General features: G+C 35.6%; 1 protein-coding gene across 3 annotated transcripts in view; it reads right to left on the reverse strand.

Annotated features, from left to right (window-relative positions):
• Positions 1–25,613, reverse strand: part of cacnb2a (calcium channel, voltage-dependent, beta 2a) — a 44,933-nt gene that overhangs the window by 5,162 nt on the left and 14,158 nt on the right. For 2 of the 3 annotated variants that reach the window (XM_082152072.1, XM_082152071.1), the window contains exons 2-12: positions 19,643–19,762; positions 15,122–15,244; positions 14,710–14,846; positions 13,591–13,667; positions 11,762–11,895; positions 9,607–9,687; positions 7,374–7,432; positions 6,525–6,634; positions 4,912–5,063; positions 3,339–3,434; positions 2,709–2,903 (exon numbers count right to left, since the gene is read on the reverse strand). In XM_082152072.1, coding sequence (XP_082008198.1) covers positions 2,709–2,903; positions 3,339–3,434; positions 4,912–5,063; positions 6,525–6,634; positions 7,374–7,432; positions 9,607–9,687; positions 11,762–11,895; positions 13,591–13,667; positions 14,710–14,846; positions 15,122–15,244; positions 19,643–19,762 — 1,284 coding nt within the window. Of the gene's footprint in view, positions 1–2,708; positions 2,904–3,338; positions 3,435–4,911; positions 5,064–6,524; positions 6,635–7,373; positions 7,433–9,606; positions 9,688–11,517; positions 11,538–11,761; positions 11,896–13,590; positions 13,668–14,709; positions 14,847–15,121; positions 15,245–19,642; positions 19,763–25,613 lie in introns of all 3 variants that reach the window. The other variant, XM_082152073.1, reaches the window with a different exon arrangement.

The following is a 25,613-nucleotide window of genomic DNA, read 5'->3' on the forward strand; positions in this document are numbered from 1 at the left end:
CAAAATCTCAAAATTGACCAGTGCATGAAATAACAATGGGTTTGCCTGTAGTGTCTTGTCTTTACATTAAGATAAAAAAATGCTTTAGAAGTATCTATCATTGTCAGTTAGTAGTATCAACTAATGTAGATAACCAATGTTAACAAATGAAACCTTGTAAAATGTTACCAAAATTACTAGTTATTTTGCACCACCAAACACACGCACATGCAAGTCTTTAAAAAAGTCACTGCAAATCACTACAAACCACATTAAATCTACTACCACTCTTCCTAGAATGCCAATGTAATAACTCCATATTAAAAAGCTTAAAAGTCAACAATAAGATCCAAGGAATAGTTCACCCAAAACCGACCTCATTTACTTATCCTTATGCAATTTCAAAACTATGATTTTCTTTTCCCTGTGGAAAAATGGAGGTTGATGCTGGTCTTTTACATATAATGAAAGCACATGTGCTGTCAAGATAAAAAAAGAAAGAAAAAGAAAGACATGGACAAAAAGCTCCAAAGTACCATAATAGTAGCCCATATAAACATCCATTAAAAAAGCTTTGTGCACATAAATCTCATTTGTGCTTTGCATATTCAAGCTTGCCCTTTGTCTGGAAAACAGCAGCTCAAATTATTTTGCGTTTCCTAGAAGAAAATATAATATGGGTTTGATGTAAATGATGACAGTATTTTCATTTGGGGTTTTGGGTGAGTAATTCCTTCAGGCTAAATCCTAATGAAATGTCACCATTCTGAACTTGTTCAAATGAAATCATGACCAAGCGTCAGTGTTGCACATACGCACACACTCACCGTAACTGAGGCTACTAGTCTTTAATAGGAGTAACCTCCTCAGTCTGAGCAGCAGCAGTGTTTGTCAACAGAACAATAAGCATATTCGCAAAAACATGAATATTACAACATGTAGTATGGCTTGTAACTTTGATAGCAGTAAGAGTCTTGATAATAGTTACCCAACAGCTGATTTACAGCTGTCAACACTGGAAACTCAGATGATGCACCATTAGTTAATAGATGGCCCGTTTATGTGTTAATATTATTAGTAAATGTTTATTCACAAGTGTAATGTTTGTGACTTTTATTCAGGATTTGTATGAATTTTAGGCTATTTGTTGCGAATGTTTCTGGAAATTGCTTGATTTAAAGGGTACACTGTAACTTTTGGCCCTCTAGCCATTAAAAAAACAAAACTAATAAAGTTCAAACATTATTAAAGGCAAGTGAACAGTCAGTAAAAAAATAAGATCAAATACACTAATTGAGTATATAAATACAATATAACAGTTAAAAAGTAGTCTAACTGTAGTGTATATAATTAGGCCTAAATGTAAAATAACACTATAGTGTTCACTGTATAAATTAAATATAGATTAATCTTTGTTACAGCTGTGTTTTGTGACTGTTAATGTATTGAATTTAAATTTTGAACAAAAAAAAGTTATATAGTGTACCTTTAAGCACTATATAGCTCAAGCAATATACAGAAGCATGTGTGTTTTTTTTTTTAAATATATATATATATATATATATATATATATATATATATATATATATATATATATATATATATATATATATATATATATATATATATGTATCTGTTTAGGATTAAGAATACTTGGTATTTATTACCAGATAAATTACCGCCAATTTTATTCAAAATGCAATTTATACAGAATGCATTTTAACTTTTTACATCTGCAGAATTAAGTGAATAAAACATTTTAACTTGCAGCGTTATGAAATAAAAGAGATGTGTAGTCCAGAAAAAAACAAATTTGACATAATGACAAAAATAAGGATGAGTGGGTTTTTTTTTTATATATATATATATATATATATATTTTTTTTTTTTTTTATATATTTTTAAAATTCTATATTATAATTACATAATAACTTCTATTGTGTTTGAAAAATGGGTAAAGTGTATTGCCGCATATACTGACATGCATATTATGGTAAACTAAAATATACATGAATGTAATTTCTATTCAAACATGTATGTCATGTATTTAAATACATGTACTTCTGTTTATAGTAATAGCCATCTGTATATTATGCTCACATTCTGTTTATAGTAACACCCATCTGTATATATATTCATAGTACATATCTATCTGTAAAATTCTGTTTATAGTAACAGTCATCTGTATATTATATTCAGTACATATCTATCTGTAAAAATTCTGTTTATAGTAATAGCCATCTGTATATTATATTCAGTACATATCTAGCTGTAAATTCTGTTCACAGTAATAGTTATCTGTATATTATATTCATAGGACAAATCTATCTGTAAATTTTTGTTTATAATAGTATTCAACTCTATATTTATTCAGTACATATCCATGTTCTGCACTTATGGAACCACTGTATATCCTGCACTTGCTGCTATTGCACTTCTGGTTAGACCTAAACTGCATTTCGTTGCCTTGTACCTGTACTTGTGTAATGACAATAAAGTTGAATCTAATCTAATCTAATCTAAATATATTTGTAATTACACATCTCTAATGAAGTTGCAATTTCATAAGTTGAAAATATATTAACTTTAAATGTAATATCGAATAACACACTGCAGTTAGAATTATAATCAAGTACTTGTGCTGTAGTTTGTTAGTCAACACATTCAAATAAGTGTACTTCTTTAAAGCATGACGAGATTATTCAAATGTACTGAAGTTTCATAAGCACCTTCAGTTGTGGATCAGACAGTGCTTCCTTGCAGGCCATTGCAGCCGCAGCCACTGCGGTGAGCTTTTCTAGCAGAGGGTTTGCCTGAGTGTCACTGGGAGGATGAGTGGACTTCCAGTACGCCTCCAGGTAATCAGCCATGTGCTCACAGGCGTCTTCCAACTGGTTCTCGTCCAGAATTATGTCAAAAAGCTCCTGGACGGAGAACAAACAAGAACAGGAAAATTAGTTGTTAGAGAGTGGAAAATGTCAGTTGTATCTTAAGTAATTATTTATAAAATGTTTGCTTTACACACAAATTAGTTTGGCTAGTTATACAAAATACATCAAGTAAAATAAATTTGCGATGACAAATATCAACCATCAAGGGAGATAATCACTTTGGGATAAAGTCAACTTTTTTTTAAATAATGAAAGTTTAGTAAATCTACAAGAAATCACAATTTAAGTTATACAACAATTATTTAGTTTTTACAGTTAATGTTTGTGAACTTTTGGGAGTACAATTGGAGTTGAGTTAATTTGTTATAAATTATTTTAAAGTGATTGTGTGTGTGTGTGTGTGTGTGTGTGTGTGTGTGTGTGTGTGTGTGTGTGTGTGTGTGTGTGTGTGTGTGTGTGTAAACTCACTGAAGGGCACTGGGCCAATTTGTCTGCTGCCACCATCTGCACATTGAGATGTTTTGCCTGAGACTTCCCTCTAGATTTTATTAATCTTTGCAAAACCTGAAAGATGGACAAGCCAGAAACAATATTCCAGCTACATTTCATTGTTGAACGACAGACAATGTGAGAGACAATCAGGGTCCCTTGTAAAAAAGAAGTGTGCTTAATTGTATTAAATGTACACTTGAAGTGTACATCAAACCGTAGAAATATTTTTTCCCCCAATATTAATGAAATAAAACAGCACTTAAGTGTGCTTAAAGAGAGTACACTTTCATGACTGTTTCATAAAGTCTTAAAGTTGTGATAGTCTTTTCTTCCCTATTGCGACATATATTTTAATGTATCTGAGAGAAAAATGTAGGCTGGGACTAGATTTTGTCCTCGGGAATGATTGGGTCGTAGGAAGTTGGACGTTGCAAACTAAATGGAGGGAGATCTGAATGCCAATTTGCAGTCAGTGGTAGAGGATATTTAGTCCCACCCTCCGCCGGGACACGTCATGAACAGAACAGATATTTAGTCCCACCCTCCGCCGGGACACGCCATGAAGAGAACAGATATTGTCTTGAGGGGAAGGGGATGTTAATGTTTTTGATTAATAAAGATCTACTTAAGTGGGTCAAAAAACACTGTAAAGTTCAGCTAATTGCATTTAATAAATTTAAACTAGACATTTTCATTTAATTGCAATTAAGTGTCTGAAAAATTACATTCAGTTCGCACTTAAGTATGTTCTTTTAAAGGATATTATTTCTGTAATAAGCACTCATTTTAAAAGTATGCTTAAGTCAAGTCAAGTCAAGTTTATTTGTATAGCGCTTTTCACAATACAGATTGTATCAAAGCAGCTTCACAGTATTAAATTAAAATAATACAACAAAGTTTTTTTCAAGAGGAATTTATTGATTGATAAAAATTTAATTAAATATCCCCAAAATATCCCCAACTGAGCAAGGCAAAGGCAACAGTGGCAAGGAACCGAAAAACTCCATCAAGTGACCTAATGGTGTCCTAAAACTCCATCAGGTGACCTAATGGAGAAAAAAAACCTTGGGAGAACCCAGGCTCAGTCGGGGGCCAGTTCTCCTCTGGCATTTATGAGCTACAGGCCGGATTGTAGTTTGAACTGTAGGATTATAAGAATGCCTGGCTGAAGAGATGCGACTTTAATCTAGTTTTAAACTGGGAGAGCGAGTCTGAGCAACGAACAGTATCAGGAAGACTATTCCAGAGTTTTGGAGCTAAATGTGAAAATGCTCTCCCTCCTTTGGTGGTTCTGGATATCCTAGGTATGACCAAAAGCCTTGAATTTAGTGATATTAAAGAGCGCGATGGATCATAGGGTGATAGAAGATCCGTTAAATAGACTGGAGCTAAGCCGTTTAGGGCTTTATTAGCACTTTAGTAGCAATATCTTATAATTAATACGGAGCTTTATAGGTAGTAAGTGTGTTTCTTTTTCACAAGGGATAGTCAGTGAGAGAACAGGTCTTTCACACACATACCCTTGATTGTGAGTTATCTATGTGTGTACCTTTGGAGAGGTGATCTTGATGTAGACAATAATAGGTGCAAGAGAAGTTTTTCCCAGTTGGGCTGGGTGGTTTATTGTGTCCGCGTCAAGAACCACCAGCTGCAATGTCCGAGCCAGCTCAAAGATCCTCTCAATCTCACTCTGTACCTCCCCTATAAACACACACACACACACACACACACACACACACACGAATGAAAGTGTAAAGGTAAAATAAAGCAAATCACCTTTTGAAAGTAACTTGGCGCTTCAATGGTTATATCACTTACATTGTTACCACCAGGTGGCAACAAGTGACTGTTAACATTTTTTATTTGTCATTGAATCATTCAAGAGATTTGTTCAAAAATGCAGTTATCCAGTAATGAAACAAGTCAAGTATTTATGAGTGAGTCATTGAATCATTCATGATTTAAAAACAAATAATTCAGATTAATTAAACATTTTAAATAGACAGCAGCATTTAACATTTTGTCAGAACCTCTAGTAAATTAGATAAATAATTTTTATTTTTAGAATTGTGTGAGTCTCTGTTTGAACATTCTTAATATATATATATATATATATATATAAATATAGAATTTTTTATTTAATTTTTTGTTGTTGAGTGACTACCAAGGGAGTTGATTAAGGAACTATATATATATATATATATATATATATTAAGAATGTTAATATACATATACAGTTCTGTGCAAATGTCTTAGGCATGTTAATAAGGCAGGTTTTAAGTCAGTTATTTATATCTTTTGCTGTAGTGTGTCAATAGGAAATATCAGTTTACATTTCCAAACATTCTTTTTGCCATTAATTGTAATAATCCAGTGAGATTTCTGTATGCAAAAGGAATCTGACAACAGCCGGGATGATCTGATCTCACCATCATCGAGTCCGTCTGTGATTACATGAAGAAACAGAAAAATCTGAGACAGACTAAATCCAGAAGAACTGCGGGAAAGTCTCCGAGATGCTTGAAGAAACCTTCCTGCAAAGCTACAGCACTGTGAAAAGTACTGGCACTTGTGTTAAAATGCTGTAAAGTGAGAATGCTTTCAAAAATAAAATCACACATTGAATTTATTTATGATTTACACACCATTATTTATGATTTAACTTCTATTAACTAATTGAAATCAATATATGGTGTAACGACCCTTTGCGTTTAAAAAGGCTTTTGTCCAGGTACACTTGCGCATAGTTTATTATATATATATAATAATCTCTTCAACAATGAATAAGACATTGCTAGAATGCTAGAATTTATTTTCTCAATAGATGAGAAAATAACATAAAATTTAACTGCCTAAACTAAATATTCCTCAGTACTGTTCAAAATCATTTCCAGATTTGAGAACATACTGTGACAAATATACCTACTCTTTTTTGAGAAAGTGTGTATGTCTTCTGGATACTGGAGAAAGTAAATTCAATAATAAAAACTGTAAAAGAGATTACAATTCATGTAATCAAGAACCTTTTTTTTTTGTCAGAATGCCTCTGAAGGAAATTGTTTAATTCCTAAGTCTCACCATTTCACAAAATCTTTATTTTCGTGGTCATTCACACCAAACCATCATACAAAATAAAAAAGAAATTCAAACACTTTCACTGACCTAAATTGGAGCGTATATTTGAGCGCTCAATGATGGCGTGTTTACTGGGGTTGTTCAGCACAGAGCGCTTGGCCAGAGAAATATCAGCAGCTACCCTTGTGATTGATATCCTGAGTAGGAGAAAACAAGAATAGTGAAAGAGACGGTGAGAGCAGCAATTACCATTACCAATGTCCTGAATCTAGATCTAGAACTGTGTGCATAGCTTCTGTGTATTTGGCTATGGAATTCTAGTATTTCAAATGCATTAAACACAATGTTTTCTGAGGGTTTCTTAGTTATACACTAGTTTTTACAAGATTTCCATTTAAACTACAGTGGAATTAGTCATTGCACACATCCGTTTCTCTATATCCAGTCTACTATTATTTTTCTTGTATATGCCTAGGAGATACTAGAAAACATGAAATTAGTATCTTTGCATCCATTGTACATGACGTTACATATACATGTCGCAGATGAAACATATTAGTATGAAATGCATTTACATTTTTTTTTACCGGATTTCAAATCATATGAATTTGGTCAGGATTGAGTTTGTAAAAAAAAAAAAAAAAAAAAGATTTCAAAATGTACTGAATGAGATAAACCAAAACATTCACCAACAGATTTTTTTTTTAAATGTCATACTGGAAATACAGAGCAGTGATGACTCGTGTCGGGAAAACTGCAGTCGAGGGAAGGCACAAGCATGTGACCCAGCTGTGTTTATGGACCAGCATGGCCAATTAAGGCAATGAGATGTGACTATTTTAAGAAACACTGAACACTCACGTGACATACACATACAAATATATAAACTATCCCTAAGGAGCGTGAAGGACGAAGAGAAACAGCTTAAAGACTTACCTTCCTTCAAAGCGGTGCTTCAGAAAGTCAAACAGCGCTTTCTGCATCATATCTGTAACCTGTTTGTACGCAAAAATGGAAAATGTCAAGGTTTTTTGTTCCTGTTCCTGCCTTAGCCTTAACTTTTGCACATTGTATTTCCAGAACATTCATAAAGCCAACATAGATCTAAATGCTTTACACTTAAGTGTAAATATGAAGTAATAAGGAAGTAATGGCTAATAAAATGTATTAAAAGCTCTCAAATACTGTGCATGTCTAAAAAGACGAGAGTAATGATGCATGGAGATTTATGACATTTAAAGAAACAGTTCAGCCAAAAAAAATTAAATCCAGTCATTACCAACTCAAATTTGTGTCACTGAACATATGAATAATTTTTGTCAGTTGATATTTGTCATTAGTTATTTACACGTTAGATAAGCAAAATGTCCAGGTTTCTCTTTTCAAACTGTATGCTGTCTGCTGAAGACATCAGGAGAGCTAGTGCATATGGCAAGATTCCTCATAGAATCATAAGACTTTAGAAGACTTGAAGTATAGCGCAAAAGTTTTAGGGGCCGCTATACACATGAAACAGTTTTAACATAATTGCAGACATTATTTAGAGAACAAAATAATGTGCTTATGTTTTATCAAGAGTCATCTGGGTAATGGATTCAAACACCGCCGACATAAAGATGCAAAAACTCCTCACATAATGTAATATTATATTAATAATAATATTAAATATTACACAGATCTGTTCTTTAAGATGAATGTCACTACTTACATTGAAGTTTTTTCTTAAAGGTGCTCTAAGCGATGTTGGGTGACGTCACTTCTTGTTGACGTTTAAAGAATTGTCAAACAAAACGGAGGCTAGCTAGACCCTCCCTCCTCCTCATCCGCGCACTAACCCCCCAAACCCCACCCCCAAATCCTTCTTGTCGGTTATTAGCTGGAACTGTTTGTTATGTTTCGTGGTCCAGGCTGGGCCAGTTTGTTTTTCTTGTCGTTTGTGGAGCCTGGGGTGTCAACAGAGGCCGCGTTTTTTTACAGTGTGTTCAGGGGACAGGCAGCTAGCAGATGGTGAGGAGATGTTTGCTGTATGTGACAAAAAAGGTTTTGGCCTAAAAAACACGTGACATCGCTTAGAGCACCTTTAAAGGGAAGAGAAATTAAGTTTGCCTTGATCTTTTGACAGAGGTTTTTAATACGGTTTGAGCCGCTCCTTTAAAAACGGATCATTTCAGACAGGGCCAGAATGAAAAGAATCCCTTTTTTTTCCCGCACGTTTTTTATTTATTTGGGGTTAACATTAGCATATAAGTGACCCTCAAAATCCATGTCATGACCTCTTTAATGTTTTAATTTGTTTCGTTTTTGGCTGAACCAAACAGTTATATATAATTGTGGAAGCTTATATTCTATTTCAAGTATTTAAATTCAAAGATAAAAACATTGCAAACACTTTCTCCTATTTTATAAAAAAATTAATCTAATCCATACAGCACTGTTAAAAGCTAAAGCTAAAAAAGTTATTAAAAATTGTGAAAAACTTATTGTAATTAATGGTGACCAGGTTTTGCACCTAAAATTTTTCAGTAACTACAATAATGTTAACATCAGTTAACTACATTAGTTAATATGAACTACCAGTGAAAAATACTTCTAAAGCATTTACTAGTCTTGGTTAATGTCAATTTCAACATGTACTAATACATTATTAAAATCAAAAGTTGTATCTGTTAATATTATTTAATGGCCCTGAGCTAACATGAACTAACAATGAACAGTTGTATTTTTTAATAACTAACATTAACAAAAATGAATAAATATGTAACGTGTATTGCTCAATGTTAATGTTAGTTAATGCATTCGCTAATGTTAACTAATGGAACCTTATTTTAAAATGTTACCCCTTTTTCTCCATACATTGGATACATGGGCATGTTATTTTTGTAACTATTTACAGTGCATTTATTTTTAGTGCTTTTTAAAATTTTTTACATTTTTTTTACATTTTATTTTTAGTGCTTACTGATTTCCCTTAAAACAACCTATGTTTGCAATGTTTTGTAATTTTTACACCTCGACAGTACTTTAACTTTATGGAAAAGAGCAGCTTGGACATTCTGCTAAATACATAAAAGACATGAAAAGAGGTTTGAGTGACATAAGTAAATTTTTGGGTGAATTAGCCCTTAAATATCTTCTCAATGAAGTCACAATGCTTTTTGCAGCACCTGACCTCGTAGCCCTTGAGCGAGGGTCCCACTAGCACCACTGGTCTCATAGAGGGCACCACATCATATGGAGGAATGTGCTCTGTCTGTAGAGCACCACAAAAACACAACATTAACCTCACAGAATACAAACACACAACACACCATTTACAATCACATCTAGGAGGGATAACATTTGTATTTGGATTGCAAATACTAATTATCCATATTCAAGATCAATATCTTAATTGCAAGTGTCAAATTTAATGTCAGCAGGCTGAGTATGTCCTGTTCTTACATGGCTGTATAGCTAATTATTTCATTTAATTTAAAGATAAAAAAAAAGTAGTTATAACTGTAATGCATTAGTTTTGCCTGTGCTCAAATTAAGCTTGACACCCAACTGAAAACCCAATATACATACAAACATCAGGTGTTTCAAACATACTGGGGAGATTAGTAATAGGATTCGTTAATATCAAGCTTTTATAACAGCACTGTTATTAGAAAATTATTATATATACAATTTTGTACAGAATTGCATAAATAATAATTGAATTGTTTAAACATGCACACACAACAAATGCAAATTCAAAGCTGTATAAGAGAGATGTCAGAAGGGAGACCCACACAGGGTTAATAGGAAGTGGCCATCCGATCATTCCTGTTGTACATTTTCATGTCTTAATATAGATAATATAATACAGATATGGCTCTCCAAGAGTAGGATTCATAGCAGATAATAATAGTTACTTTTCTCATCATTAACTAAACATAAGGTGTGAAGAAAAAAAAACATTTTGTGGAAAAACAACAGCACAAACATCTCTTGTACACTCTTAAAAATAAAGGTTATTGGCATTTATGGTTCCATGAAGAACCTCTAACATCCATGGAACCTTTCCAATGAACAAAAGGTTCAAATTAAAATTCACAATTAGAATGTTTTGTTACACTTTATTTTAAGGTGTCAGTATTAGTGTAATTATACATTTAAGTACTGAGTAATAATAATTAACTACATGTAGTCCTACTTTAGGGTTAGGATTAGGATGAGGGTTTGGTTTAGGGTTAATTACATGTAATTATGCATAATTTATAGTTATTACTACAGCAATGACACTGTAAAATAAAGAGTTACCGAATTTTTTTATTTAAAAACTGATCACTGAAAGGTTCTATGAAGGACCAAAAATGGTTCTATGGCAGGGGGTCCAAACTCAGTTTAGCTCCAGCTTGCCTCAACACACATGCCTGAAAGTTTCTCGTATGCCTACTAAGAGCTTGATCATCGGGCTCAGGTGTTTAACTGGTGTTGGCGTTAAACTCTGCAGGACAGTGGCCCTCCAGGAGCAGGATTGGACACCCCTGCTATATGGCATAGCTACGAAACCCCCTTTTGGAACTTTTATTTTGAAGAGTGTATCAAGGTGCAGTCACATTAGCTAAATTTCACACTCAAAAAAGGCCATTTTATTCAGTCAATTGTCAGTAGTGATGTATAAAGCACAGCTCAAACCAAGCAGCTTTTTGTTGGTTTTGTTTCAGTGAATTTGTGTGACCAACTTAAACATGAGCGTAAACTGCGTGGGGAACTTTTTCACAAAACTCCCAAAAATTTATTTCTATTGAAATAACTGGATTGACTGTGAAATTTCGCCAAACATCAGTAAATGTGTTCGCACCTTTAGAGATATTTTATGGTGCAAGTTGGTTTCACTGTAAACATTTTATTCTGTTATTTATAGTATAAATCCCTCACTGAGCAATGGCTCCTTATTTCTGTTTCCCCTTAGGCACCCTGTATAATTTTTCCATTGTGTAAAAAACAATAAGGTATAATGAATAAACTACAGCACAAGCAGAGGTACTGGATAACAGGAATGACCAGTAACAGGCCTCAGGAATACACTGCACGGTTCTCTGGCCTAACTTACCGACTTATGCCTCTGTATAGCTGAGGAAAGGAGGAAGGGAAACAGACAAAAAGAAAAGACCAAGGGAGTGTGAAAGATTGGGGTACAGAGGAACAAAGAAAAGACAGGGAGAGAGAAGAGAGAGTAAGCTGGCATGAACATTGAGACAATGACAAAGAGAACAGGCTCTACATGAAGCTGCTGCTGCAGTGCAGGAGGTGACGGACACATGAAGAACGAGGGAGCGTCCATCGGCAAGCTTTACCTTCTTAAAGAAAGGCATTCGTTTCTCGCGGGCTAAAGGGGATATTACTGTGTTTGGGCTGGCTTTGGGAGATCGCTGATGGGGAGGAGGGTCACTCTCCTCTGGATCTAACCCTGCAGCATCTATGTCCACAGCTAAACACACATATATAAATGCACACACTTAAATATGAGCCTCAGCAAAACACAAGGGGGAATTCATACAGACCATAAGAGAGACACTTAGCTGTTGTAAATGCACAACATTCATTTTAAAACAACACTTCATAAGGCAACAATTTGGTACTTTAAAGAATGAACACAAAAATGAAGCATACTGCATTTCATTAAAAACAGACCCTTGAGAAAAAGTACATATATTATTAAAAAGCGTACTTATTATGGAAATAATTCATAATTACATAATTAAATCCATGGTCTTTAAAATATGGTTAAAGTGTACTGTCGAATGTACTGACAAGCATTTATGGTAAACTAAAACATACTTTAATGTCATTTTTATTGAAACTTCTTGTATAATTAAATATATTTGTATTTACGCATTTGTAAAGATGAAGTTGCAATTTAGTACATTTAAAATATATTAACTTCAAATGTAGTACTTAAGTGTGTTAAGACAGAGCCATGAAAATATGATTATTAAAACGTAATTTCATTTGACATTATTACAGATTGGACTTTTCAAAACTGTTCTTAAATGTGTGTTAAGACAGAACCATGAAAATGTCCTTTCTTTAAGTGCACTTAAGTTACCTTTTATTTTATTAATATTATATTATCTGCAAATACAGTTTAAGTACACTACAAGCACCCATTCAATACAGTTAAGCACACTTTGTCAAAACTGTAGAACAACAAGTGTTTCAGTTTGCTCTAGTCAAAAAAAAATCTGTCATTTCTATCATAATTTCCAATCAATCCTAAAGGATTTTAACTGGAATTGTCTTATAGGGTTCCAACATAACACAAAATGGTGTTATTAAAGGAATAGTCCACCCAAAAATGAACATTCTTTCATCATTTACTCACCCTCATGTGGTTCCAAACCTGTATGCATTTATTTCTTCTGAGGAACACAAAAGATGACATTTTGAAGAAGGCTGGGAACCAAACAACACTGAAGCCCATTGTACGCAAAAAAAACATGCTCAGCAGAAGAAAGTTTGGAAGTGACATGAGAGAAAGTAAATTATCACAGACTTTTTATTTCTGGATGGAGTATCCCTTCAAACAAACAAAACTTCAGGAGGAGCAAGTCCATTCTCCGACCAATCAAAATGCTTGAGTAACGTATATAAACCGCTGCTTCTATCGCACATTTGGCTCCACATACTACTCTCAAATCAAATAGTGTTTTCTCATAATTTGAAGAAATTTCTTCATCCAAGTTTACCAGGCTGTACTCTCCACAGTCCCCAGTTTTGTTAGCTTTAACAAACTCTCAGCATTAAAAGTGTTTCCCTTTTGTTGCTTTCAGTTTGTTGCTTTCAATGCTTGCACATTGACCAAAAACCTTTCCTGATCAAGCACAGACCGATTTATGATAATAAATTATAACTAAAATTAGTTCCATGCTACAATAGAAAATTCCTAAAAGTGAATCCTTTTCACATTCATCTAGATTTTGTTTGATCAGGACAGAGGATGTGTTGAAAACTAAAATATAATATGATGTGACAGTGACACATAATATAATGTACTACTAAGTACATAAAAAAATGTACTAAGTACATAAAAAAATGTACTAAGTACATAAAAAATCTAATTAGTTTGATGCACTGAACAAAGTTGGAAATATAACATTGCGTTAACCCAATTTTGATAACTTACCTGAGGAGGGAGGGGTTGATTTACGTGAGCTTGAAACTATGTCTCCTAAACTAGATGAAGAGTTTGCCCCTGATTTACTGTGAAGAAAAATAACATACAATCAATTAATAAAAAAGAAAGGTGTAAGGTGTATAGATATATTTTTTTATGTATTTAAGAGTGCTTTGCGAAGAAAAGACACAACTTAGACCAGCTGAGCAGGTGGTGACAGTTTAGGGTATACGTTTACACGACAACGATGTACTAAAAACAGAAACGTTTTTCCTTTGCGTTTTTTCACGTACAGGCGACAACATTGTCAAAACGATCTCCGCTCTCAGGGATCTGCGAAAACGATTAAAACGCTGTATTCTGCTGCCAGGCCAGTAGTGGGCGATATCACTTTGTAAAGAAAAACTAAAGGGGTATAGACTGAACATGTAATATGCATGTGCATGACATCATAGTTTTCACAAATTCAAGTTTTTTTTTGTTTACATGGAGACAATAACGATATCATTTTCAAAAACGTGCACTTTGAAGCCCGTTTTTTCAAGTTTGCGTTTTCAGGCCTCCTGTCGTGTTAATGAGCGGCCAAACCGCATGGAAAGTTTACCGGTTTCAGTTGAAATGGTGTCGTGTAAACGGACCTTAAATTACCAGATAAAGCCATTTAAGCCATTAGAAACTGATCTGAGCTGTTTATTTTCATCAGGAACTGACCATAGCAAAAATTAAGATAAAAGGCATCATAAGTTTAAGTACATTCTAGAAACCATTGGCTCCAATGGTCTCTAAATCTAAAGCAAAAGAGTGCTTATTATGGAACTGAACTTAATTTGACATTATTACAAAGTGCACTTTTTAAAGTGTACTTAAAGCCATGAAAGTGTACTCTATATACACTGAGTGGCATTTTTTTATTAATACATTATCTGCAAGTACAGTTTTTAAAAAATATATACTTTTAACATTTGAAGTACAATACAAGTGCACATTCAATACAATTAAGCGCATTTCTTTTTCACAAGGAATGCCTTTGAGAAATGCATAAATCTAGTTCTGTATGTCAAAGCTATTATTTTCTGTAATATTTTGTTTAGTGAAGAACTGTATGTAGTGCGTTTGTGGAACAGATACCTTGAGTAAAATCTTCCTTGTTTTGCACGTTGGTCCTGGTGGATGCGAGTGCTTTCAAGCTTCACTGGACTTGGGATGAAACCAATGTCACACCCTTCTTTCACCAAGCGACCAATCCACCAGTCGTTATTAAATTTCTGTCATTAAACACACAAAGTATACAATACCAATCTCACAGAACTTTACAAAGTAAAAATGTCTATTTCAGAATTGGCCATAAACAACTGTTTTATATGCGTGTCTGTTTGTGTAAAAGACTCTGTTTAAGTCTGCTTTGTGTTTATTGTGATATGGACATTTGTTAAGGTTTGTTCAGCATTAAAAATTATTTTAACTCAACCATAATAAACAATTCTTAAATTTTTTCTGCATATATGTGAATATGGATATGTGTGTATGTGTATATACATACTTCTTTAACATGGAGGAAATCTTTAGCCTCAAATGATATTCCCATTCCAGGCACAGGGACATCATCTTCAAGGGAGGCGCTGTAGCCAACATTAGTACGTACTGCAAATGCCACAGGTTTAGCCTGTGTAGAAGAACGAAGAGTGAATACTATATGAAATATTAACGAGTAAGATTGGAACATTACAAATCTAATGCTATTCCAAACCTTTGGAACAAACAAAAAATTATTTTGAAAAATGCATCAGTGTTTTGACATTGTCCGTACAATGAAAGACAATAGGGTCCAATTATGTTGTTTGGACACCAACATTCTTTAAAACCTTTTGCGTTGCATTCAGAAATGCACACAGATTAGGAACGACATGAAAATAAGTAACAAGTCTAACAGCAACAGAATTTTCATTTAAAATATCACAGAATTATCACAGATTTATTCAGGTACAAGCTAAATTTTTGTTTTCTCTTCTCCTGTTTGGGTTTAGCAGATTTACAATCTATTACTTTTGTTTCTTTTTTGTCTTTTAAGGTAAGACACTACAGGCGAAAACATGCACATAACTGGTTATTTCAGACTAGTGGAAAGAAAACATCCAAAATACATTTAAGTGTTTATTTTATTGCATGTTATCAATGTATTTGTTATTAATTTGATTGCATTGCATGTTATCTTTGAACAGCCTTTTAAGTGCATTGTTAATGGGCTTTTTTTTCTTTCAAAAGGAGTTTTTTCTCCTGCACACATTGAATACATTGAACTATCTAAACCGCTTACAGAGGCCTTGAAAGGAGGAAAGCCAGGGCCAGAACTAATTGAATGGACAGAAGAGATGGAAGATGTAGTTGTTAGTATTAAGTATTAAGAGTTAGTATTAGACTCTTGCTTCCACACCAGCTTTAAGACATGCTGATGGCCAGCAAGCCGTTTCATTTGTGGACTTGGGTGGGTAGTAAGTCCTATTCAGCAGCCCTGGGTCAAAGAGTTCCAGGGAGAATGTCATATGGAATAGTAGGATATTCCTCAACCCCAATTGGACAGCATCATTGCTTGTTGATTTGTGACTGTGCAGAGTGGGCTGTAAAAATAACGGAGGAAGTTGTAGCCAATCAAAAGGTGGTACACCAGGCATCAGATCCTGAAACTGTTAACAAACAGACCTAGGCTCAATCTCTTCTCAGAGACGGGCCAAGAGGGAAGCCAATCTTTTGAGCAAAAATGTGGAGATAAAAATTGACTTAACTGCCTTCAACTAATTGAACATGTCACCGGAGTCCTCTCGACACTGAGCCACTAATGCCATGAAACTGTTTGTTGATGGGTCCAGCTTTCATGAGCAGTGAACACGCTTCACAGGCTGGGTTGTTGTAAATGAGCATGGTGAAACTGTTGACTGTGGTTCTCTTTCAGGCGGAGGGGCTCAAGTTGCAGAACTTGTCATTTTGACATGAGCCCTGCAGTTTGTTTAAGGAAAAAGGGTCAATGTGTACAGTAGATATTTATATAAAGTGATGCATGATTTCAGACCCGTATGGAAACACAGAGGATTGTTAACTATTGCTGGACTTCCTATCTGTCACCAACAGCAGGTCATTTAACTAATGGATTCATGTGCTCTCCCTGCAGAAGGAGCTGTTATCAAAGTAACAGGACACTCAAAGGACGACTCGCCTGAATCCAAGGAAAACCAAGCTGCAGATGCCACTGCCAGGGGGGCAGCAAAACAAACAGAAGGAACTGTCAGTCCAACGTCTCTTTCTCCACAGGAGGAGGAAATACATTTTTGCATTATATGCAGTTGATGATGTTGATGAGGTAGAGCAATGGACAACATTAAGTGCACACCAGAGCTCAGATGGACTGTGGAAATGTTTGGAGAGTGACTTGTTTGCCCTTCTTCTGCTTGTACTGAATGAATGTCTCTGTATCATGGTTTGGCACATGCAGGTCCCGAAAAGTAACATGCAATGATAATGATTTCAAAAAACATTGTGGTGGCCAAAGATGAGAAATGCTTGCTCTGATTTATGCAAAAGGTGTATAGTATGTCTTAAAGTGAATTCCCCATCAAAGCATAAAATCTCTTTGGGACATGCTGACACTAAATAATATTGACTAAATAGATCAGCTTTAACTTACACTTTAATGATTGTTTGTTTGTTTGCTTTTTAGAAAGGTGGAGGCGTTTCCACTTAGAAACCTGCACAGCAAATGCAATAGCCACAATCTTGCTGAATGAAGGTTTTTCGAGATGGGGTTGAAAAAATTCTAATTTTGTGTTCTATGGGGGAGGGGGATTTTTCAATGTTTTTTTTTAATTTATTTTTTTTATGTTTTTAAAATAGAAAAAAGCAGGAGCATGTACTAGAGGGCAAAATCAATATGGACACAAGATGGTCTACACTGCACACACAATGAATTATGGGTATGACAAACAGAGGACACAGTGTCCTTTAATGGCAGTGGGGATGGTGTGCTTACATGCACTTCATGAGTCTCCATGATCTGTCAAGACAATGCTCCTTTTAGCTTTCCTTTATTTTGAGCTGCCTTTCACCTTTATTTTATAATAAAAATGCAAAATTATGCAATGTAATATTTATTATAGGAGCTTTAAATTATATATATATATATTTAAATAGTGTGCAGTTGTCTGTTCATTTTTAAATCCCTGTTTTGCTTTCACAGCCACGGTCCGCCTCTTATGTAACACAATTTTCCATTATACATGCAGTATTGATCAGACATAGTGATTGTAACCTTGTGTGTACATGCCTGTTCAACTATACGCTTTCATTCATTATCCAAAAAGACATTTGACAACAATTTACTAATTTCAACTGCATCTCCAGAATATCAGAAAACATTCAGATTTAGCAAGATAACAAAGCTAGAGATTTCAACCAAGGCAGCATTAATTTGAATGAAAATACAGTAAAAACAGTAATATTGTGATATACTGTATTATAACAATTTAAAATAACTGTTTTCTATTTGAATATTTGAAATTGTAATCAATTTACAATTGTCAAAGCTGAATTTTCAGCATCATTACTCCAGTCTTCAGTGTCACATGATCCTTCAGAAATCATTCTTAATCTTAATTAAATCACTTTTGGCTGGTACTGTATATTCCCCCCTCCACATTAATGTTATACCTCTATATTCTTAATGTTTATTATGTTTTTTTGGGGGGAGGATGGCTTTAGAAGTCTTGGAATATATTGTGATGTTTTGCTCTTTTTGGAGCATTTCTCTTTATGATAAAGAAAAAAAAAATTGGGTGTACTATTTCTTTAAGGTTTGATTTGTGAAACTATGCGTGTGTGTGAGAGAGCAGATGCAGATATTTCAAGAAACATGGTCAGTGAAGAATTTCTTCTGTCTGAATATTTTACTGCCATCTGGCTTTATTTCAATATTAATGTGAGTATTCTGCATAAATAAATGATAAAATCTGATTGATGCCAAGTACTAAAAATAGCAACCTCCCCTAGAGGTAAAAAAAGAGAGTGACAATAACAAGATTAAATAGACAGAAGAATAAAAATAGATTGGAAAGACTACTGTAGTGAGATTTCATGTATTGCCTTAGATGAAGCTTTCAGGCTTCAGGCTAAATCAAGCTTTAGAAGATGGCACTCAATGTGCAGACAAACCCTAAAGATTTTGAATCAATATGGAAAATTTAATTTAAACTTAAAAATTTTACAATTTAAAAATTGTAAAATAAACCGATTTATGTTTCAGCAACTTCTTGATTCTGTAATCCTATTACATTTACATTTATGCATTTGGCAGATAATTTGATCCAAAGTGACTTACATTGCATTTCAAGGTACACATTTACATTCTTATCAGTTTAGTATTATAGTACTTTTCACAAATAAATAAATAGTTAAAATGAATAATAAGGAAGTATACACTTTAACCAACAGTGCAGCACTGAGAATCATATTTTCTCAAAGCAAAGATCAGGTAATGCAAATTGTACCGTCCACAGTGACATATGACCAGAATATGACAATTTATCCTGACATCAAGTACTCAGCGCTGTTAAAATAAAAGTCCTGTAGCTGTTAAAATAAAAGCTGCTTCCAAAACTTCGGCCAAACAGAAATACTTATCGCACATGGCTGGTTGCGTAAACAGCTTATATTAGTCTTAAAAGTTAGTCATCTAATTTTTTCTTTAAGACTGGTCCTAACTTTTTAAAGTAATTTACTTAAAAAGGTAGATTGGCCTAGTTTAAATCGGAAAAGTAAGATGGATTACCTCTTTTCTAACTGCTAGTTGGTCAAACTAGTCTTAATATAATATAGATCGGCCCCTGGTCGATGCCAGTGATTAAAAAATCACTACTACTAAAGATATAGCATGAGTAATATGATATTCTGAATACAGGTACAGATAGACTGACGATTAGGCAGAACAACAGACTTAACAAACCCTTGTCAAACTGCCAGTTAATCAGACATTGATTCAGTCATAGACATAGTAAGTGAGTAAAACATGCAGCCAGACCTTGGCCTTTTCGAGCTGAGCCTGAGCCTGTCTCTCAGCTTCTCTGCGTAAGGTCTCTTTATCTTCCTCCAGAGACACATCTGAGTCCGATGGACGACTAGTGTATGAGTCCGCAGAACCCTATGGCAAGAGCAGAGAGATTTATTTTTCATGAATAAAAGAATGTTGGTAACCAAACAGTTTTGGTTACCATTGAAACAAAACAAACAAACAGCTTCAGCAGCAGTTTATCAAACTTAATGCATCAAGGGCCATGATGTGTCAGTATAAAGTCCAAAACCATTGACCATTTGGGATGAAACAGAGCCAGTTAAAAGTAAACAAAATCTTACTGAGCAAATTTTTATGTGCCATGGATAATTAGAGAGAAAGATCTACCCTGCTAAAAAAAGAAATACATTTCTGTCATGACAGATCTCTTGAGTGTTTGGCATGGTCCATTTGTTTTCTTGGCGAAAATAGATCTGCTGCTGCAGAGCAAGTACAGGACTTGCTACTGCCAATACGTACACGACACGCTGCTGTGAGCGTGTAAGACATTATTATGTAAAACACATGTAAAACTACTTCTCCGAAGAGCCGTAAGAACTGCGTGTATGCTAGCTATGTGTGCCCTTTATGCCGAGTTCACACTGAATGATTTTAGCCTGTGGACTAAAGTTCAAGAAACATTCATTATTATTATTATTATCAATGTTGAAAACAGTTGTGTAAATTTTTTTTCAAAATTCTTTGATGAATAGAAAGTTCAAAAGAACAGCATTTATTTAAAATAGAATATTTTCTAACATTATAAATGTCTTTACTGTAACTTTTGATCAGTTTAACTCATCCTTGCTGAATTAAAGTATTGATTTATTTGATTTATTTCCCCCAAAAATAAAATTTAAATTCTTACTGACCTCAAACTTTTGAACGGTAGTGTTTAATGTTACAAAAGCTTTAGATTTCAGATAAATGCTGTTCTTTTGAACTTTCTATTCATCAAAGAATAAAAAAAAAAAAAAAAAATACACAACTGTTTTCAACATTGATGATAATAATAATGAATGTTTCTTGAGCATCAAATCATCATATTAGAATGATTTCTGAAGGATCATGTGACACTGAAGACTGGAGTAATGATGCTGAAAATTCAGCTTTGACCACAGGAATAAATTACACTTTACTGTATATTCACATAGAAAACAGCTGTTTTAAATTGGAATAATATTTCACAATATTAGTGCTTTTGTTTGTATTTTTAATCAAATAAATGCAACCTTGGTGAGCAGAAGATACTTCTTTTAAAAACATTAAAAATCTTACTGACCCCAAACTTTTGAACGGTAGTGTGTATTTAATGTATACAGCAGTGTTATTTTCCATTTGATTACTTCATTCAATTTCTTTTGTTTGGTATTACTTATCTGAATACCAATGTTAGGATATCTTCCTGAAAAACCTAAATAATTATTTATTTAATTTAATTACAAACAAAAACGACAAAAAATACAACAACAAATTCAGTTTCTTTGTTCTTATTGTATTGCTGAGTGTTTACATCTCTTCTGTAACTGTTTTGAGGACTTTTTACTTACATTAATCTAGTATTAGTTTTTGAAGTTTTGATAATTGTGATATTTCACTGATATTTAAAATCACTCATATTATGAAAAACGACTTCGATCATATCACAGCCACCAATAATTGTGTTAAATAATCGTGTTTTCAATATTGAGCAAAATAATCGTGATTATGATTTTTGCCATAATCGAGCAGCCCTACAACCAGTGTGGTGTTAGCTACATGCCTACACTGTAAAAACAATTGCTGTAAAAAAGGGCCAAATTCTGACAGTAACATGCTGTTTTCCATTAAAACAGCAATATACCGTAGAAAACAATGCATTCTGGGTGATATTTGTCATTTTCGAGAAAGTAGCCTACAGCAATATACTGTGAATTAATACCCCTCAAAGTCGACACTCAGAGGCTGTGTTCCAAATCATACCATATACCCTCATTTACTATTCCCTACATTAGTTCACCAATATAGTCCACTTGACTGAGTGAATAAAAACAAGTGAGTTAATTCAGACAATGATGAACACCTGCTGTTAACAAGCAGAATCACTGAAGGAAAGAGGAACAAGAACAGAGAAAAGTTTAAATCAACTGAAGATAAAAGAAGGCATTATATCTCTGAAGATCTCAGCAAAGGAAGATTAAACAACTCCACAAACAGCATTACCAGCTTAACTTATTACTAACCAGATTGACCTTATTTCTGTCATATGTCTACAGAAGTTCTTATAAAAAGTGACAGGGGTTTAGATGTCATTTGTTTCATTTGATGTTACCATGATGGTGATCAGTGTTTGCTTTAGTTGACTTTTGAACATTAGTTTTTCTTTGGCTGCTGTAGCTGTGTCTGTAAAATACATTTGCTATGGCAAAAAAAGCTGAAAGAAAACGGGATCAGATGACAATGGCTGTTTGTTAATGGTCACAATCATCATCTAGTGGCCTGATTAACTGATCTCATTTATAGTTTAATGTATTTATATGGGTGATGTTTTGTATTTTTGAGTATGGTATCACTGTGATTCTACAGAATGAGATCAATCTGTGTTTTGACAAGCAGAAAATATGAAGGATTTTGAAAACAGTTTATGCTTGAAACGTTGTGAATTTCTGTATCAGCCAGACACACACAGACATCAAGAATCGGCGTATATCAACAATTTTTTTTATATTTTTCTCACACAAACTCATCGCTTTTCTTCAGAAGGCCTTTATTACTTAGTCTCCAGGAGCCGTCTGGAGTTCGCTTATGATGGATGGATTCACTTTTTTGAGCTTCATACTGTTGGTAGCAATTCACTGCCATTATCAAGCTTGGAAGAGGATATTATTTAATATAACTCCAATTATATTCGTCTGAAAGAAGAAAGTCATACACATCTAGGATGGCTTGAGGGTGAGTAAATTATGGGCTAATTTTCATTTTAAAGTGAACTACTCCTTTAAGACACAACAGTGTTTTATTACTTTATCGCAACATTGCTAGCGTGCTGTTGATAAATAATATTTGCAAACATTGTTAACGAGCGCCAGCTGTAAGTGGCAGCTCCTCCAGTAGCTTTGTTTGTGCTCTTGTGTTTTGGGTTTTTTATAGCCTATTCTTATTTTTAACTGTGTTATTTATACGTTTTTAGTCTATCCTATGGATATGGATTTTATATTACTGAATAATGATCATGGACTTGTTTACATGAGAGATCAGCTGATCGCTCTCAGGACTTCGGCCAGTGCCGGTGTTGTACCACATCTACCTCGGGAGGTGAGACGGCCATACCGCGGATGCCGGGCGGGCTCTAAGTTAAAAGCAAGGCGCAGGGAGAAGCGGTGGAGATTCAAGCCCTTTGTTCCGACTGTGGTTATGGGGAACGTCAACTCACTGGCAAACAAAACCGATGAACTGGCTGCATTGGTAAAGAATGTGAGGATCTACAGGGAGTGCAGTCTAATGTGTTTCACTGAGACATGGCTAACCGCTAACATCCCAGATGCTGACTTGGATTTACCTGGCTTCACTACAATCAGAGCAGACAGAGACACGAAGGCTAGCGGGAAGAGTAAGGGAGGTGGGCTTGCGATATTTATTAACAATAGATGGTGTAATCCTGGACATGTTACTGTGAAGATGACAACCTGCAGTAGGGACATTGAGCTGTTGGTTGTAAGTCTACGCCCTTACTACATGCCTAGAGAGTTTTCACACACCATCGCGGTTTGTGTTTACATTCCCCCGCGAGCACAAGCCGAAGCCGCGTGTGACGTCATCCACTCGGTCGTTGCGAGACTGCAGACACAGCACCCAGAAGCCTTCATGATTATTTCTGGGGATTTTAACCACGTCACATTGGACTCTTCACTGTCTGCTTTCTGTCAACAGACTGTCCCACCAGAGGTAACAGAACTATTGATTTACTGTATGCTAATGTTAAGGATGCATACACTGTCCTTTCTCTACCGCCATTGGGGAGATCAGATCACAATCTTGTTCTGCTCCAGCCTCACTATAAGCCCAAAGTTGTAAGACAACCCATTACCACAGGTTCTTTCAGGAAGTGGTCTCCGGTGGCGGAGGAAGCCCTGCGGGACTGTTTCCAGTGCACTGACTGGGAAATGCTGCAGGAGGCGTATGGGGAGGACATTGAGGGTATCACTAACTGCACACTAACTGACTACATGAACTTCTGTATGGACATTGTTGTTCCCATTAGAACTGTACGCTGCTTTGCTAACAACAAACCCTGGATCACGAGCAACATCAAAGACCTCCTCAACCAGAAGAAGAGGGCTTTTATGATTGGTGACCAGGAACAGTTAAGACGCATACAAAAGGAGGTCAAGTTCCAGCTGAAAGAAGCTAAAAATGTGTATAGAAGAAAAATGGAGCAGAAGTTGCAGCAAAACAGTATGAGGGAGGTGTGGGAGGGCATGAAGATCATCACAGGTACTAGCTTGAAGCGTGGGAGCCGTGTGGAAGGGGATGTGGAGAGGGCCAACCAGTTTAATAACTTCTTTAATAGGTTTGATTGCCCTGTCCACCCTGATGCTGCTGCTACTGGGGCCTGTACTGTTGCCATTCCCGCATTGTATTCCCCTACCCCCTGCAGTAACACTAACAGCACTGGATGCGAGATTAATATCCCACTTCCATTACCCATCATTACAGCAGCCCAGGTGAGTGGGGAATTGAGAAGGCTCCATCCCAGTAAAGCGGCTGGCCCAGACAAAGTAAGTCCAAAACTGCTTAAAAGCTGTGCCATAGAGCTTGGCGACCCTTTACAGTATATCTTCAATATGAGTCTACGTTTAGGGAAGGTTCCTGAGATGTGGAAGACGTCCTGTATTGTGCCTGTACCGAAAAGGCCAAACCCTAAGGAGCCGAATGATTTTAGGCCAGTTGCCCTGACATCACATGTCATGAAGACCATGGAGCGGCTGCTGTTACACCACCTCAGACCACAGGTCAGCCACGCGCTTGACCATCTGCAGTTTGCGTATCAAGAGAGGGTGGGGGTGGATGACGCCATCCTCTATCTTCTACATCGGTCCTTTTCGTACCTGGATAGGGGTGGTAGCGCTGTAAGAATCATGTTTTTCGATTTCTCCAGCGCATTTAATACCATCCAGCCCCCTCTGCTGAAGGACAAACTGACGGGGATGGGTGTGGACCTAAAACTAATAACGTGGATTACAGACTACCTTACTGAAAGATCACAGTATGTTCGACTGGGTGACTGCATCTCTGAGACCGTAGTCAGCAGCACAGGAGCACCACAGGGGACAGTGCTCTCCCCGGTCTTGTTCACCTTGTACACTGCCGATTTTAAGTACAACGCTGAATTGTGTCACATGCAGAAGTATTCTGATGACACTGTAATCGTGGGGTGTATTAAGAATGGAGATGAGGGTGAGTATCGGACCCCGATTAAGGACTTTGTGAAGTGGTGTAGCTATAACCAACTGCAGCTTAACACTACAAAAACAAAGGAGATGGTGGTCGACTTCCGGAGACCAAGGCCCCAACTGCAGCCTGTGCTTATTGAAGGGGACCGTGTTGAGGTGGTCCAAACCTACAAATACCTAGGTCTGCAGTTGGATGAGAGACTGGACTGGTCCAAAAACATAGTTGCCCTATACAGGAAGGGACAGAGTCGACTCTACTTTCTGAGAAGGCTAGGGTCCTTCAATATCTGTAAGAAGCTGCTGCAGATGTTTTATCAGACGGTCATCGCTAGCGTCCTTTTTTATGCTGTGGTATGTTGGGGGAGCGGCATTAAAAAAAGGGATGCTATGCGGCTGGATAAGCTGGTGAAGAAGGCTGGTTCTGTGGTGGGTGTGAAACTTGACTCTGTAACATCTGTAGCAGAGAGAAGGACCCTTAGCAAGCTCCTTTCCATCTTGGACAATGCCCA

The sequence above is a fragment of the Leuciscus leuciscus genome (assembly GCF_965113295.1).
Source record: "Leuciscus leuciscus genome assembly, chromosome: 2".
Lineage (NCBI taxonomy): Eukaryota > Metazoa > Chordata > Actinopteri > Cypriniformes > Leuciscidae > Leuciscus > Leuciscus leuciscus.